The sequence below is a fragment of the Lacerta agilis genome, chromosome 13 (genome assembly GCF_009819535.1).
Source record: "Lacerta agilis isolate rLacAgi1 chromosome 13, rLacAgi1.pri, whole genome shotgun sequence".
Taxonomy (NCBI): domain Eukaryota; kingdom Metazoa; phylum Chordata; class Lepidosauria; order Squamata; family Lacertidae; genus Lacerta; species Lacerta agilis.
Window position 1 is genome coordinate 14,072,740 of NC_046324.1, and position 17,470 is coordinate 14,090,209.

At 43.5% G+C, this 17,470-nt stretch overlaps 1 protein-coding gene across 3 annotated transcripts in view; it reads left to right on the forward strand.

Moving 5' to 3' along the window:
• PDE8A (phosphodiesterase 8A) overlaps positions 1-1,420 on the forward strand; it is a 165,522-nt gene extending 164,102 nt beyond the window's left edge. For all 3 annotated transcript variants that reach the window (XM_033166621.1, XM_033166620.1, XM_033166623.1), the window contains 2 exons: positions 245-374; positions 577-1,420. In XM_033166621.1, the coding sequence (XP_033022512.1) occupies positions 245-374; positions 577-683 (237 nt within the window). In that variant the 3' untranslated portion in view covers positions 684-1,420. The remainder of the gene's footprint in view (positions 1-244; positions 375-576) is intronic.
• Positions 1,421-17,470: the final 16,050 nt, after the last annotated feature.

Genomic DNA, 17,470 nt, shown 5'->3' on the forward strand with positions numbered 1-17,470 from the left:
GTGGAAAGTGGCATAGAAATTGAATGAATGAATGAATGTTGATACACAATACATGATTTTCATAGGAGGACAAGGGTATGTGGAGGCGGAGGTGTCTTTCTCCCCCTTTATTTCTGACCCTAGCTCAGTATAATATCCTCCTTGTTCTGAAATCCCCCCCAAATGAAAGCAGTCAACCTACGTCCGCTCTCAGACCAGGTCACAACCACAACCCATCTTAAGATTCTGCAACTTTGTTTTTCAGACAGATGATGAGAAAAGGCAAGGGTTGCCTGTTGTGATGCCTGTTTTTGACCGGAATACTTGTAGCATCCCCAAATCTCAAATATCCTTCATTGATTATTTCATCACGGACATGTTTGACGCTTGGGATGGTAAGTAAACTCTTATCCTCTCAACAGCTGCTCATTAGGCAATCCAGAATATTGTTAAGATTTGCTTAGAATAACAAGACTGTGTTGAAAATCTGCGAATTAATTGAACCCAAAGAGCACGCAATGTTCAGAGCCATTGGACAGATTCCCCATCTGTCTTATTCCGCAGGAACGTAAGCACTTTGTTTCCTTTCTTCTCCAGCCTTTGCAGACCTTCCAAATCTGATGCAGCATCTAGACAACAACTTCAAATACTGGAAGGGGCTGGACGACAGGAAGCTACGGACCCTCCGACCGCCCCCAGAATAGCAACCGGGCCTCTTGGTGGTGTGAACATTGCCCATCTGGAGGCGTTCCTACAAACTTGCATTTGAGAATGCATTTTCAGATTTGTTTTGGTCTCTTCAGTATTACAGCAAAGGCCTTCCTGTACACAGCTTCGGAGAACTTGGGCGTTCTAAGAATGTCTTGAGGTCAGCAGTGGACTCTTGTCAACCTCCCACCTAGGGACTCTGTGTTGAGTGAGCCTTTCAAGTTGAATTACACTGGACGGCTGCTACGCCTGTACTGAAGAGTGTGTGAAAGCGAACCTTTTTGGGGGGTTTAGTCTAATTTTTGGCATTCTCTTCATGCCAGATTTTCAAAGCTTGAAGATAGCCTCCTCCTTATAAAAGAGACAATTTTAACACATTAATCGGATCTACAAGTGAAGGCGAACATCTCCATCGGTGGTGATGTCTCAACAGTTATGAGGATACTTTTTAATGAGCACTTAAAGGAAAGGAAGAAAAAACCCAGTTACGTTGAACAATATTTGACATGCAAACCCTTTATGAAGGATTTGGGGGGGGGGAATCTTCTGGAAAATGGACATAGCTCTATTTTTTCACATCGCAGAAGGCGCAATCATTCACTTCTGAGCACTACTGAGAGCCAGGTCTCTTTAAAATGAATTTAGTAGCAAATGTAAACAAACGAACCCACCCAACCTGCAAATCTTTTGAAGCTGATCGTTAGACATCTTTGATTAAAATATGTTTTATTTATTTTGTTAGATGTTCAATATTTTCTATGAATTTATAAAGACTTTAAAAGCCAAAGCCAACTTTAGATGCATTACAGATTTACATGATTCATACTCGTTACGCATTTTATTTTCATAATGCAAAACACCGTACAATGAGGATACATTTTTATTGCACTGTAAAAGGATAGATGTGTATGTTGAAATATTGTTCAATTTTATGTTAATTAAAATAAGTTTTTATCAAAGGTCTCATTGGAGAGCCATCAAGCGAAATTACATTGGTCATATAAATTGTACTACGGCCGTAGCTGGAACTCCCCAACACTGGAGTTGGGACAGTAATCCCCAGAGCCCTGGTTTAGTAGTAAAACCAAGGGCAACAGACTCAAAGCGCCCCATATCTATGCAAGAGATTCCCTTTTTCTTCTGGCAAGAAAAATGCTCTCTGCATGCCTGGAGAGTCCCTCTTAAGTGGGGCGTAGTTCTGCTCAAAGAAAAATGGAAAAGGCTGCAGAGAGTTGTGTGTATCAGAGTTGGTGAATCACGGATCAGGATCACAGATTGGAGAAAGCAAAGAGAGAGCACCACACTGGAGGGGGGGGGTTTCAGATAAATGCCTGTGAGGCATGGGTGGAGCAAGGTGGCTGCGGTAGGTGCGGTACGCCCTGGGTGTCACCTCCAAGGGGGTGACAAAATGCTTTGCGGCACTCAACGTTTGTGAGAGATGCTGCGGCTTTGGCATGTGCAGGCTTCCCACTGCAAAAACGGTCCGTCCGCCAGTTCCCCCTCAGCTGTAGGGCGGCAGGCAGACTTGTCGTTATTATTATTATTATTATTATTATTATTATTATTATTATTATTTATTTGTACCCCACCCATCTGGCTGAGTTTCCCCAGCCACTCTGGGCAGCTCTCAAATGACTGTTAAAACAATACAGCATTAAATATTAAAAACGTCCTTAAACAGGGCTGCTTTCAGGTGTCTCTTAAAAATAGGATAGCTGCTTATTTCCTTGACATCTGATGGAAGGGTGTTCCACAGGGTGGGCGCCACTACCGAAAAGGCTCTGTCTGGTTCCCTGTAACCTCACCTCTAGCAATGAGGGAACCGCCAGAAGGCCCTCGGCGCTGGATCTCAGCAACGTCCAAGTCAAGGCCTATCAACACAGCACCTCAGCTCTGTTTCCTTTTCTACTTTGCATACTGATTGCAGCATCTGGGCTTGAGGAGACATGTGACCTTCTCCTGTTTTGAGCCTATTCCAGCTGAGGAATCGCAGAGCTAGTGAGCCCCAACTGGCCAGCTAAGGAGCTGGGTTGTAGGCCCTTGCCTGCTTCAGCCTTCTGGATTGCCTCATCCGCTCCTCCTTTTGCCTCGGAGCCTGCCATGATCATGAAGACAGGGGCTCCTCTGGCTCTGGTGATGGGGCCTGGTGCTCTGGTTCCTGTGTACTGTCCCCCAGCCCCTCGTCATCTTCCGTCACCCTGCAAATACTTCCAACACCAATCTCTCCCAAACCCACAGCTTGCTCCAGTGTCCCAGTCCCAGTTACACCCCTCGCCGGTATCTTATTCCTCTTCCTCCCCATTATCCTGCCAGTTCATGACGCCTGGTAAATGGAGGAGGTGATAGCAAATACATTTTCCAGGAGACCAGGACTGCAAAACTTGCCATCAATACCTTCAGAGGTATCCAAAATCCATAGTGAACAGATGATAGACTTTCCAAACTGTATAGTAGATATGGTTTCAATGTGCCGTAACTTTTCCTGTCCAAGTTTCATTTGAGAAGAATAGAAGGCGCATCCCAGTGCACTCGTCACAATTCTCCATAATTTGGGTTCCTCTGGTGCAGGGAAAAGGTTCCCAGGTGGAATGTGCTTTAATATGGGTTTTTTTCCCCACCCACTGTGCTGGAGAAGAAAACTAAAATAGCGATTTATTTTTTTAATTTTTTTAAGTTTTAATTCCCCAGTGGCTTGTAAACTTTCCATCCCTTTGCCATTTGGAGGAAGCATTCTGGAAGACTGCAGAAGAAGTGTGTTTAAACGTATATCTTGCAAAGTGTCAAACATTTTAGCCTATTCCTCTGAAACATTTTCTTTTATTTATTCTTATGCCATTCCATAGACCTCTGAAATTAAATCCTTTCTTGGGGGGGGGGTTAAAAATACACCACGGAGATGCTTGTTTCTTTGTTCTCAAAATGTCAAAAGTGTCCTCTGACCCAGCCTGACTTTTTGCTAATGTTTGTTTATTCTTAAACTCCATTCCTTGGGTGAAAAATATACAGGAAATGCAGCTTGATTGCGTCAAGGCGCCCATTGTGGTGAGAAAGCCAAAAACTTCCCATCTCTCTAGAAGTTAATGTATATTAATAGCACTCAAATGCAAAGGGTTTCACGGGAGCTTTGGGTTTTATGGATACCCAAACAAAAGGGTTTTTGGTAATATATTTCCATTCCTCATTATTTCCCTTCCCGCACTGCTATATTTTAGTTTGGGAGATGCTAAAACAGATTTTAACCAATTTATTGGTTAGATTAATAAAATGTTGCGCCTTTAAATTGATTTTAAAAAACCCTGATTATTCAGAGCATCTTCTTATACAAATGGTCAAATGCCTGGAAACGATGCCTTATGAGGAACGGCTTAGGGAGCTGGGTATGTTTAGCCTGGAGAAGAGAAGGTTAAGGGGTGATATGATAGCCATGTTCAAATATATAAAAGGATGTCATATAGAGGAGGGTGAAAGGTTGTTTTCTGCTGCTCCAGAGAAGCGGACACGGGGCAATGGATTCAAACTACAAGAAAGAAGATTCCACCTAAACATTAGGAAGAACTTCCTGACAGTAAGAGCTGTTTGACAGTGGAATTTGCTGCCAAGGAGTGTGGTGGAGTCTCCTTCTTTGGAGGTCTTTAAGCGGAGGCTTGACAGCTATCTGTCAGGAATGCTTTGATGGTGTTTCCTGCTTGGCAGGGGGTTGGACTGGATGGCCCTTGTGGTCTCTTCCAACTCTATGATTCTATGATTCTACAACCCAGGGGTTTGTTTTTTTATGGATATATAAAAATCTAACTTCTTTGATCTAACCTTATAAATTGTTCAACACAGGTTCCCATGAGAGCAACTCCCTCCCTGGAAACTGAGCCACCTGCTGGAAGCTGCCCAGAGTGGCTGGGGCAACCCAGTCAGATGGACAGGGTAATAATAATAATAATAATAATAATAATAATAATAATAATAATAACAACAACAACAACAACAACAACAATAATAATTTTTTTAAAAAAAATACTGTTGTTGCAGTGCCGTTCTCCAGCCAAGTAATGGGCACAAACATGCATCAACTTGTGTGCATTATAGCATAAGTGAAATCAACAGGCAAAACTTCATTATATTAAGGAAAATGACTTTGCAAAATAAAAAAGTGTTTATTATGCAAAATTTCATACAGAAATGCGCACGCTAGGAGAAATTAGTGCTTAAATGCTGATGGATTTTAATGAGGGCATTTAAAAAAAAACAGATCACAAACTCATGTGGGCATGAGGACTGAATTTAAGATTGGAAAAATAAAAAAGGGAGACAAACTGAAATTGACACATTTTCCCATCCCAAAGCGAGGGTCAGCTCCCAAAAGCTAAGGGCCCTCAGGCCCCCTTTAACCTGGAAAAAGCAGAGTGTGCAAACTGGGCATTCCTGAGCTCTGTCTCAGACTTTCCTGGACTGTGCAGTGTGAGACTAAAGCCCCAAGAAAACTAGAAACCGCATGACCTCCCCGTCTTCTTGATCTGCCCCCGGAGACAGTGAGGTGGCTATATAAAGCTTGCAAATGATTTGTTTTCCAGGCAATGTGACATCATTTCCCCGAGCAAATTAATCTATTAGAGCGTTTTTGTGACATATGAGCTCATTTGGGCGACAGAATGAAAGAATCCTGTCATTTCTACATTAGCCAAATGATTGCTTGCTGATCGCCCCCCCCCTCCCAACAACAAAAAGTATGAGATGGGACTGAAAAACATGGAGAAGAACAAGTAGCCCAGGTTTTTTGGGTGGGGGCGGGGTGTGTGTGTGTCATTGGAGAAATGGCTAATACAGTATTTTAATATCGAAGGATCGAAATTTTATTTCTTTGTACAAATCCCTAAGGGGCTTGGTTGCAAGCATGCAACTTTTGTGATATTGTGATGTAGGAAAGGTAGGTCTGATATATACTGAATTCCCTCATATTTTCACTGCATCATTATGCTGACCAGCCCATGTGACCAGTGTGATTTTCAACAACACTGATGCGCAGTCGTTTTGTTATAACTTTGAGTACTCCATCACAGTTATACAGACTGCCTATTTTAGCTTATTAAAGTCAAGAGAATTATAAATCCATTAAAAGGATTATAAATCCATTGGAATCAATGGGCTTAAACAGCCTTGAATATAACTTGGTTTGTGCCAAGTTATATCATGGGCTAGTCTAACCCACTGGTGTCTTATCTTTCCCCCAAAAAAATAATTTTTATTGGGTTTTACAAATTTAAAATTATAATAATACCACAACACAGCCACAATCAGAAGATTCCTCCGAATTTCTGGACTTCCCACCTTCTTTTCCCACCGTTTGCAGAACTTTTTCTACTGCATCTTTTTTCAATAATCCAAGTTTTTTATAACTCCATTATATCCATAGCTCTTGTTACATTACAAGTGTTATTGCAATCCTGTTAATGTTTTCAACTGCTTACAGTGGTCTCCAAGGTAAATTATAAAATTTTCCCCCATTCCTTATTAAAGTTTTGGTCTTCCTGGTTCCTGAGCTTTCCAGTCAGTTTTGCCATTTCGGCATAATCCAATAATTTAATTTGCCATTATTTTCTGGTAGGGACATTATCTTCTTTCCATCTCTGGGCTAACAATATCTGTGCAGCTGTTGTCACATACACAAAAAGTCTTTTCTGCTCCCTTGGAATTTCAGCACCTACAATTCCTAATAGAAAAGCCTCTGGTCGTCCCCGTCCCCCCATAGCAGTTATTTAAAACATTTTTTTCAATTCATTGTATATCATTTCCCAGAATGCTTTGATTACCTTACACGTCCACCACATATGATAAAAGGTGCCTTCTTTTTACACTGGTGTCTTCTCTAGCAGGAGTTCTGCAGAGTTCCAGGCATGGGCAGTGGCGAAGCTGCATGCTCCGGCACCGGGGGTGGAGAGCAGGCGGGGGCGTGACTGGCGTGCATCCCAGGGACGTGGCGTGCCACCCATGGGGGCATGGCGTGCGTCCTGGGGGTGTGGCACGATGCCCGCGGGGTCATGGCACCTGGCACGGTGGGTGGTGCACAGTGCTTGTCCAGGGGGGGGTGGCCGTGATGGTACCCCCCTCCCCGATGGTCCCAGGGGCAGTGCTCCCCCGTTCCTCTGCCAGTGGGCATGGCATCTCTTCATACTCTTATTCCTGACATTCTTTTAACTTGAGATGCTGTGGATTGAACCTGTGACTTTCCGTTTGCAAAGCATGTGCTCTGCCACCGATAGCCTAATGGTGACATGCAAGCAAGAAGCTTTTTATAGCAGGGGTTATTGGCACCCATCTGTCTTGAGAGAAACTGGAGTGCATCTCTAGAGGTGAAGTTGAACTGCTGTATTAGCAGCATCGAGAGCCAGTGTGGTGTAGTGGTTAAGAGCGGTAGACTCGTAATCTGGGGAACCGGGTTCGTGTCTCTGCTCCTCCACATGCAGCTGCTGGGTGACCTTGGGCTAGTCACACTTCTCTGAAGTCTCTCAGCCCCACTCACCTCACAGAGTGTTTGTTGTGGGGGAGGAAGGGAAAGGAGAATGTTAGCCGCTTTGAGACTCCTTAGGGTAGTGATAAAGCAGGCTATCAAATCCAAACTCTTCTTCTTCTTCTTCTTCATTGGGGCACATGTTTGGGCAGAGGGTATGGAGGTCCTCTGCTGTCCAGACTAGGCCTTGCTGATGTGGTCCAAAAGAAAACTTGGCTGCAGGAGTTGCTGGAAGGAGGCGTACAAGGTGCCACCCAGCCATCTTAGGGCCTCCGCTCTGGATTTGTTTATGGTTTGCTCTTTAGGTTTTTCTTCTCACGAAGGTAAGGTAAAAGGTAAAGGACCCCTGGGCGGTTAAGTCCAGTCAAAGGTGACTATGGGCTTGCAGCGCTCATCTCGCTTTCAGGCCGAGGGAGCCGGCGTTCGTCCACAGACAGCTTTACGGGTCATGTGGCTAGCAGGACTAAACTGCTTCTGGCGCAACAGAACACTGTGGCAGAAGCCAGAGCGCATGGAAACACCGTTTACCTTCCCACTGCAGTGGTATCTATTTATCTACTTGCACTGGCGTGCTTTCAAACTGCTAGGTTGGCAGGAGCTGGGACAGAGCAATGGGAGCTCACCCCCATTGTAGGGATTCGAACCGCCGACCTTCCGATCAGCAAGCCCAAGAGGCTCAGTGGTTTAGACCACAGCACCAGCCGAAGGTGTCCTGCAAGGCAGTGGAAGTTTAGGATCAGACAGGGGGGAAGGAGGGGAAACGCAAACTCAGAAGCCAGTTCTTAACCAGCTGGGATGGAAACAGTGTTTAGGTAGCCTGGGGAAATTTAATGGGCAACTTTTAACTTATGCTTATAATGAATGCAGAGTTGATTCAGATGAGAAATGCAGACACTCCTTGTAAATGTGTGTTAAGTGGGAAGCACTGTACAGTGGTACCTTGGGTTACAGACACTTCAGGTTACAGATGCTTCAGGTTACAGACTCCGCTAACCCAGAAATAGTACCTCAGGTTAAGAACTTTGCTTCAGGATGAGAACAGAAATCGTGCGGCGGCGGCATGGCGGCAGCGGGAGGCCCCATTAGCTAAAGTGGTACCTCAGGTTAAGAACAGTTTCAGTTTAAGAACGGACCTCCAGAACGAATTATGTTCTTAACCCGAGGTACCACTGTACGCACTAGGAGAATTCACCCTGACATTGTGGTCGCAGAGACTGATACCTAGGAAAGCTGTTGTCAGTTAGTGCAAGCAGCACTGAGCCTAAATAGATGATAGTGATTTAAATTTGTATACTGCCCTCCATCAGTAAATCTCAAGGCAGTTCACAACATAAAAATGCAATACAGTGGTACCTTGGGTTGCGGACACGATCCATTCCGGGGTGCCATTCGCACCCAGAAAAGTCCACAACCCGAGTGGCAATATCGCGCATGCACGAAAGCGCGATATCGCGCTTCTGCACATGCACAGACAGTGCAGAATGCATCTCTGCGTGCACACGTGGCAAAATCCAGAAGTAAACACTTCCGGGTTTGCCGCGTTCGGAACCTGAAAAAACGCAACCCGGCAGCTATCGAAACCCAAGGTATGACTGTATAAAAACTGCAAAATAAGAACAATGGCAAACCAATAAACTCGCCTCCCACAAAAAGGGCATTGGAAGTCAATCAGCCCAAAGGCTTGGTTGAAGAGGAACATTCTCTCCTGATGTCTAAAGTTGTATAATGAAGGTGCCAGCCAAACCTCTCTGTGGATACCATTCCACAAATGGGGAGCCACTGCAGAAAAGGCCTATTTTCATGTTGCCACTATCCAGACATCTTGTGCAGGAGACACAGGAAGTCCAACTGGGTATAAGTCAGCTTCTTGTGTTCCTGTGTTTAAACTTTCAGGCTTCCTGTAGGCATCTGGTTGGCCATTGTGTGAACAGGATGCTAGGCTAGATGGGTCATTGGCCTGATCCAGGAATGCTCTTTTTATGGTTCTAAAGGCTCACAGTGTTTGCATATGAGTTCCTATCTCTCTGCCTGTGAAATAAAAGCACATTCCCTCCACACCAGAGAGTAGAACTTTTACAAGAACTTTTGCGTGAGCGGGAAAGTGTTATCACAAAAAGGACTTGGGAAGCCTATGGAATTGGAGGCTGCGAGTTGTGGGGAGTTGGGACCGTACTGGAGAGCATCTCCAAACAAATATGAAATAACCCCAGCTGATTCATCCTCTTGGGTGGGTGGGAGAAAGCAGGAGAGCAAAGAGGAATACAGTCCAAACTAAACTGTTTGATAAAAAAACATATATACTTTGAACCACATCTGAGTCCAAGCCTAAGCTAATTAAACATCTGTGACATATTTAATACCGACTCAGTAAACATTGACAGTGTGGAGTGTATTCATGAGACTTTGCAGTACCGCTTAGACAGCAGAAAGGTCAAACACTGTGCATTAAGCACTTGCAACACAAACACACTGGCCCCATTTGCCCTATACATTTACATGGTGATAGCTTCCTCCAAAAATCCTGGGAGCTGTAGTTTGTTATGGGTGCGGATAGTTGTTAAGAGACACCCCCCCCATTCCTTTCACCAAACTGCAATTCCCAGAGTAGTTTAGCTATCAATCCCTCTTCACAGAGAATTTTTATATGCAGTTTTGACTGATGTACACATTTTTTACACACAGTAAACCCCCTGACATAATGCATTTTTGAGACTTATTTTTTTTTACTAATCTTTGTAACTTTATATGCATTTTTGTACACATAACTTGGCTGGAGAACTGCTTTGCAAACTTCAAAGAAGGACAAATTTAGAAGGAAGGGGTCCCAAAGAGTCATGGGAACTGTAGCTTTGTAAAGAAGAAGAAGAAGAAGAAGAAGAAGAAGAAGAAGAAGAAGAAGAAGAAGAAGAAGAAGAAGAGTTTGGATTTGATATCCTGCTTTATCACTACCCAAAGGAGTCTCAAAGCGGCTAACATTCTCCTTTCCCTTCCTCCCCCACAACAAACACTCTGTGAGGTGAATGGGGCTGAGAGACTTCAGAGAAGTGTGACTAGCCCAAGGTCACCCAGCAGCTGCATGTGGAGGAGTGGGGAAGTGAACCCAGTTCACCAGATTACAAGTCCACCGCTCTTAACCACTACACCACACTGGCTCTAAACCGCAATTCCCAGGATTATTGATGGTGAGCCCAGTGCTTTAGAGATTCGGGGTGTGTGTGGGTGTGTGTGCAACCTTATTTCATCGTCTTATTTATTAAATTTATATTCTGCCCTCCCATCCCAAAGGGATCCCCATCTCTGATTTAAGATCACTGGGCAAAATGTTGTCGCACACTTCTTCTCTTTTATACAGGGAGATAAGCTCTGGATCAAAGCTGCGGTTTAATTTTCTCAAGTTAGCGGGGGGGGGGGCAAGCCTGTCAAATGGCTCTGGTTCTCCACCTGCTGTTGGTCTCTGAAGAGAGACATACAGCGCTTGGCATTTACCTCCTGATGTTCTGAGCTTGCAAATGTCAAAACTGAATAACGCTTGTGTTTTGATTACCCCCAAGGACTGATTCACAAAGCCAGCGAGACAAAAGGGTCGCTTCAGAACGACAAGCGTAAAACCTTCAGCCACACATTAACAAGAGGCGTGCATTCACATGATAATAAAGCTATCGGTTCTGTGACAGGTGTTCACTTAGCCAAGTTATTACATGGCATTTGTAAGTAGTACCTGGTTAATATGCCCAGAAGGGGAGGAAACGCCCCTTGAAATAGCATTCCCTGCACTTACGATGTGACAGACTAGTATCAGTGCAGAGTCATAAACAGAGATGCCATGTCACATTTCAATTTGAAGACAGGAAGAGAGGAAACCTGAGCACAGACCCTCCAGGTGTCCTTATTTTCCATGGACAGTCCTGGATTTAAAGAAGCCATTCCAGTTTCTGAATTGATCCCAGAATGCCCTGCTTTTCTTTAGGATGTCCCTATTTTCATTGGAGAAATATCAGTGAGAGAACTGTTTCAATAAAGTCCAAAAACCTACTCTTGATTTCTTAAAAACTGGAGCAGCTTAAATCATGGGTGAAAAACCTCGGGCCTGAAGCCCAATTGTGGCCCTCAAAGCCTTTCTACCTGGCCCTTGGAACACTTCCCAGGCCACACTCCTCACTGGCCTTCCTATGAAGCCCAAGTGTGTTTGCCTGGCTGGTAAAGGTAAAACACCCCTGGATGGTTAAGTCTAGTCAAAGGCAACTATGGGGTTGCGGTGCTCATCTCGCTTTCAGGCCGAGGAAGTCGGCGTTTGTCCACAGACAGCTTTCCGGGTCATGTGGCTAGCAAGACTGAAATATAGGTACTCAGAGTCGAGTGTGAATTTCATGCTCTTTATTCAGCTTGTAGTAGTAGTAGTAGTAGAAGAAGAAGAAGAAGAAGAAGAAGAAGAAGAAGAAGAAGAAGAAGAAGAAGAAGAAGAATGTCTGTTTCCCCAAAACATCTGCTATATATACACTATTTACACAATGGGCCCCACGTGATTGGCTAATTCCGGGCTACTCCTGTAGGCCAATCAGGTTGCGGATTCACTTCCACCTGGAGCTGGATTAGGTGGCTCCTGCGGACCAATCAGACTGCTGCATTGCATTCTGGACCCTATTGTTCTAGGACCAATCAGACTGCTGCATTCTGGATCCTGTTGTTCTAGGATTCAGCTCAGTACATAACAAAGACTAAACTGCTTCTGGCGCAACGAGACACCATGATGGAAGCCAGAGAGTGCGGAAACGCCATTTACCTTCCCGCCACAGTACCCAGTGCTTTTTCTGGGGGGACGCAGGGGTACACATACTCCTAAACATCCTGTGAAAGTAAGTTTGGTCTCATTGAGGGGCATTATTTCAATATGAGTAGGAAAATTAGAGTACCCCTAAACATTTTTTTTTTTAGGAAAAAAAGCACTGGTGATACCTATTTATCTACTTGCACTGGCGTGCTTTCGAACTGCTAGGTTGGCAGGAGCTGGGTCAGAGCAACGGGAGCTCACCTCTTCGTGGGGAATCAAACCACCAACCTTCTGATTGAAGGCAGTGCACCTTTGAATGCCATTTGCTTGGAATTGCAAGCAGGAAGAGCTCTGTTGCACTCAGAGGCCCAATCAGCTGCCCATGGCTTGCCACTAGGAGATTGGCCACTCAGAGAACAGAATGCTGGACTAGAAGGGCCTGATCCAGCAGGGCTCTTCTAATGCTCTTGAGTATTCATTTTTTAAAACTTGTTTGGCTTGGCCTTGCAATGAGCAATACACATTTTAAACATGTATCTGACTACTTGCATATAATTTAGCTTTATTTTGTTTGTTTGTTTGTTTGTTGACTTTTATTACATTCGTACACTGCCCAGGTTTAAGGTTCAGGTATAATAATAATAATTAATAATAATAATTTATTATTTATACCCCGCCCATCTGACTGGGTTTCCCCAGCCATTCTGGGAGGCTTCCAACACAATGTTAAAATACAACAATCTATTAAACATTAAAAGCTTCCCTAAACATGGCTGCTTTCAGATGTCTTCTAAAAGTCTGGCAGTTGTTTTTCTCTTTGACATCTGGTGGGAGGGTGTTCCACAGGGCGGGTGCCACTACCGAGAAGGCCCTCTGCCTGGTTCCCTGTAACTTGGCTTCTTGCAGTGAGGGAACCGCCAGAAGGCCCTCGGCGCTGGATCTCAGTGTCCAGGCAGAACGATGGGGGTGGAGATGCTCCTTCAGGTATACTGGACCGAGGCCGTTTAGGGCTTTAAAGGTCAGCACCAACACTTTGAATTGTGCTTGGAAACATACTGGGAGCCAATGGAGGTCTTTCAAGACTGGTGTTATGTGGTCTCGGTTAAAGTTTAAGGCTAAAGAAATGACTCCCAACCCAGACAACAGGTTATAAGTGTCAAATCTGGTAGGTGTTTGCTGTGCTATAAGAGAATGCACAACATGTACTGTTGATTGTTAAGTCGCAGATGACCCAAGAAGGCATTTATGCTCAGCTTCTTGCAATGGCTTTTTCCCATCCGAAGGGTTGATTCTGAGAATACTCAAAGGATTGCTTGAGGCTTAGTGGAATTGGCTAGCACCAAGGTGGTTCTCTTAAGCTGTGCACACTTCCATGTATGGGAACGGGAGAGCTGCCACTTTTTCCTGCATGTTTTTTTTAAAATATATATATATATTTATTAAATTTTATAAAAGCAATACAAACAAACCAATACCAAATAATACAACTATAAAAAACAGAAACAAAACTACAATAAAAACAAAAAGCTTATACTATCCTTAACATCTATCCTTTACATTGTATCCTGTCTCCACTTCCTGCATTCCTTGTGAATCCTCTTTAGTAATTTCTTACCATCTTAAAATATCTTACTTTACTATAAAGAATCATTACATTTATTTAATATCTTAACTCATACCTTCACAATTCCTACCTCATAACCAAACTCTAAATCTACAGTCTAACTTTTCTTCCAAATTATATCTAATTTTCTATCATGCAATGATTTTTTAAGTATAATTTAAATTTCTTCCACTCTTCTTCCACCGCGTCGTCCCTCCGGTCACGAAGTTTCCCAGTCATCTCAGCGAGCTCCATATAGTCCATCATTTTCATCTGCCATTCCACTTTTTCCTGCATGGAAGGGATGGGATGTTTTCCAAGAACAAAGTTCGAGTTCTGGCAGGATCAAGGTGCAAAAGTTCAACCATCTCTTCACTTGAAGTTCAGCCCATGAAACCCTGTGGAGAACCCCAGGTTTTGCAGTAGAAGTAGGGAAAAAAATGCAGAAGAAGGAAAAATATGCCTAGGCAGTGACATCCCCTCCAAAAAGGATCTCACTCCAGATCAAGGTTCCTACACCCTACTATTGCAATAAAAGTTCCCATTTGAACCAATGGAATGTTATTGCAATGCACATAGCACACATGCTCCCCAAAAATATCTGGATTAGGACAACAGTAGAGGACAAAGGATTAAAGCCCCAGTTATGATCTTCCAAAATGGGATCCTTTAGGCAAATTAAGTAGGATCCAACTCTCCTAGAACAGGAGTACTAACATGGTGCTGTCCTGATGTTGTTGGACTACAGCTCTCATCATCCCTTTTGGCCATGCTGGCTGGGGCTAATGGGAGTTGTAGTCCACCATACTGAGGGCATCACTTGGCCTATAACCCCTGAACGACCCTGTTCCTGTACCATTTAATTTAGGAGGACCCTGTTGTTTTCTTAATTTATGAATCACCCTCCACATCAGTCTCAGGGCAATAGACAGAAAAACAACTAAAGACAGGTTTAAAAAACAGTACCAAAAATAACAGTTCAAGATGGGTTTAAGAACAATACAGAACAAACACCTCAGGAAGAGACCTAGAAGATCTCGTTGAACAAAATGGTCTCCAGTTGTTTCTGGAAAGTGGAGATTGTGGATGACAATTGTATCTCAACAGGAATGAGCGCAGCTGCATTGAAACCCCTGCCCCGAGTCACTGTAAAATGGGTTTCTGATAATTGATTCGACTGCTTCAAGTTTTTTAGTCCTTCAAACTATTATATTGGTGCATTTCAGTTAATTTGATGTTTTTCCTGCATTTTAATGTTCTGTTGTGTAAGCCACTCTGGGTTCTTTCTTTCTCTTTCTTTCTTTCTCTTTCTTTCTTTCTCTTTCTTTCTTTCTTTCTTTCTTTCTTTCTTTCTTTCTTTCTTTCTTTCTTTCTTTCTTTCTTTCTTTCTTTCTTTCTTTCTTATGGCATGTGAAATAAATAACTCAATGCTGTGGGACCCCTAGCCCTCCAGATGCCATGGGACTCCAACTCCCATCAGCTCCCGCCAGCATAGCCTATGGTCAGGGATGATGGGTGTTGTAGTGCAGCTAGGAAGGGGAGCATCCATCAATTTCAATTTCTCCCCATTTCCAATCTTAAATTCAGTTCTCCACATTGCCACATCAGTTTACTTTTTTTTTTAAGACGGAATGAAAGTTCATCTGATTTCCTCCAATGTACATATTTCTGCCTAATATGCTCATTTTTGCAAAGCAGCATTCCCTAATACGATGCATTTTTGTACATTATTTTCATGAATAGATGGGTTTTTATGCGACTGGATTCTTGCTAGGGACGCTGCCCTTGATCAAGAACTATCTAATGCGGCCAGACTCTCCACGTGGTTCCCTCGTGTGAAGGCAGTTAGATCTCTGGCCCACTATCTGAGTGATCTGATGGATCCTACGCTGAGAAGGGCCTTTACACTGGCTCGATTTCATGCCATTCCCACAGCATTCTTACAGGGGGTATTTTCCAATACCCCTCTGGATCTTCTACTCTGCCCATGCAACAATGGAAAGATAGAGGACTTTATTCACTTCTTCCTCTACTGCCCACTATATGCCTCAATAAGATCCAGGCTTCTCCCTCTAATCCCGCCGACTATCGCCAGGGACGATGACCGCATGAAATATCTACTGGTGGATGCCAACCCCTTGGTTTCATGTGGAGTGGCCATCTACATATTACAGGCCCTGAAACTCAGGACCACCTTTTTGGCCAACTTCCCTTAGCCTTAGTCTTATGTATATTCCCAACACGGACACTGTCGTCACGCCCGCTAGTGCTTTTTATTTTATTTGTTTTACGATTTTACTTCCAATTGTTTTAACTGCATCTGTTGTATTCTTTGCATAATCGTGTCAGGCTACCGCCTGGTCTTTTACTATGTGCTATGGCCATAGGGCTAATGCAATAAATAAATAAATTGATTTATGCGCACTTTATATGGATTTTTGTCCACGACACTTGGTTGGAGACCTGCATTGCAAAATTCGGAGATATGTGGAGTTTGGACTACATCTGTGTTTCGGTTCACATACTGTTTTGCAAAGTGCAAATTATGTAGGTTCACCTTGAAGCGCGAAATTAATTGACTCTCTCCCCATCCCTAAATAAAGCAACATATGGAGGACCATAAATCAATTAAACTATGTACCTAGTGAACATCAAATATGGTCTTAATCTTAGAACAGGCTTCATCAGCCTGGAATACTCCAAGTGCTTTAGACTGCAGCTAGCATATATGGGGGAGAAGGGAAGAATTACACAACAGTTTGGTCATTCTTTGAGGCCCGCCAGCTTTATTAGTGTTGAATTTGTGCAACAGCAACAAGATGCGGTCTTTTCATATCACTTCCGCTACTCCCCTCTAGTGGTGAATTTTAGCCGTGGCACTTTAAATTACAAATACAGTACAAGCTGGAAAACAAGCTAATAACAAATCCTGCAAAAATATCAGATAACTCTGAGGCAATGAAGGGCTTCGTATTCCTGAAATTTCACAGATTTGTCATTGTTTGGTTGGTTGGCTTGCGTAAGCTTTGCAAAATTCAGATTGCACCAAAGTACAAGACTCAAGTCAAAAGACCAGAAGCCTTTCTCTTAGGGATCATGGGTTGTTTTTTTTTTTTAAAAAATGACCCCTGGACGGTTAAGTCCAGTCAAAGGCGACTATGGGGTTGCGGCGCTCATCTCGCTTTCAGGCTGAGGGAGCCGGCGTTTGTCCACAGGCAGCTTTCTGGGTCATGTGGCCAGCAGGACTAAACCACTTCTGGTGCAACAGAACACAGTGATGGAAACCAGAGTACAAGGAAACACCATTTACCTTCCCGCCACATTGGTATCTATTTATCTACTTGCACTGGCGTGCTTTCGAACTGCTAGGTTGGCAGGAGCTGGGACCGAGCAACGGGCACTCACCCCTTCACAGGGATTCGAACCGCCGACCTTCCGATCAGCAAGCCCAAGAGGCTCAGTGGTTTAGACCATAGCACCACCTGCGTCCCTTAGGGTACGGATATACTGAGAGATCTGAGGAGGGTATTCATGTATGCAACCACCGCTGCAAGAACACTAATAGCCAAAGGTTGGAAAGGAGAGAATATACCAACCAAAATTGAGGTGAAATTATTGGATTATGTAGGATTGACAAAAATGACAGGGAGAATTAGGAATCCATCTGATCAAAGGTTTAATCGAGAATGGGACAAATACAGAATATATTTAAAAGAACATTGTAATCATATGAAATCTTTGGCAGGCTTTGAATGACTCCTGCAAAGATCTATAAATTATAGATATTTCGGATAAACTCAAGTGAGATAATAAATAATATGCTGTTGATGAAGAAAACTTTGAATCCATGATGGGGAGATCGGAAGTCATAATAGTTGGAAGGAATTCCTTATCTATAGAAATGTTTTCATTT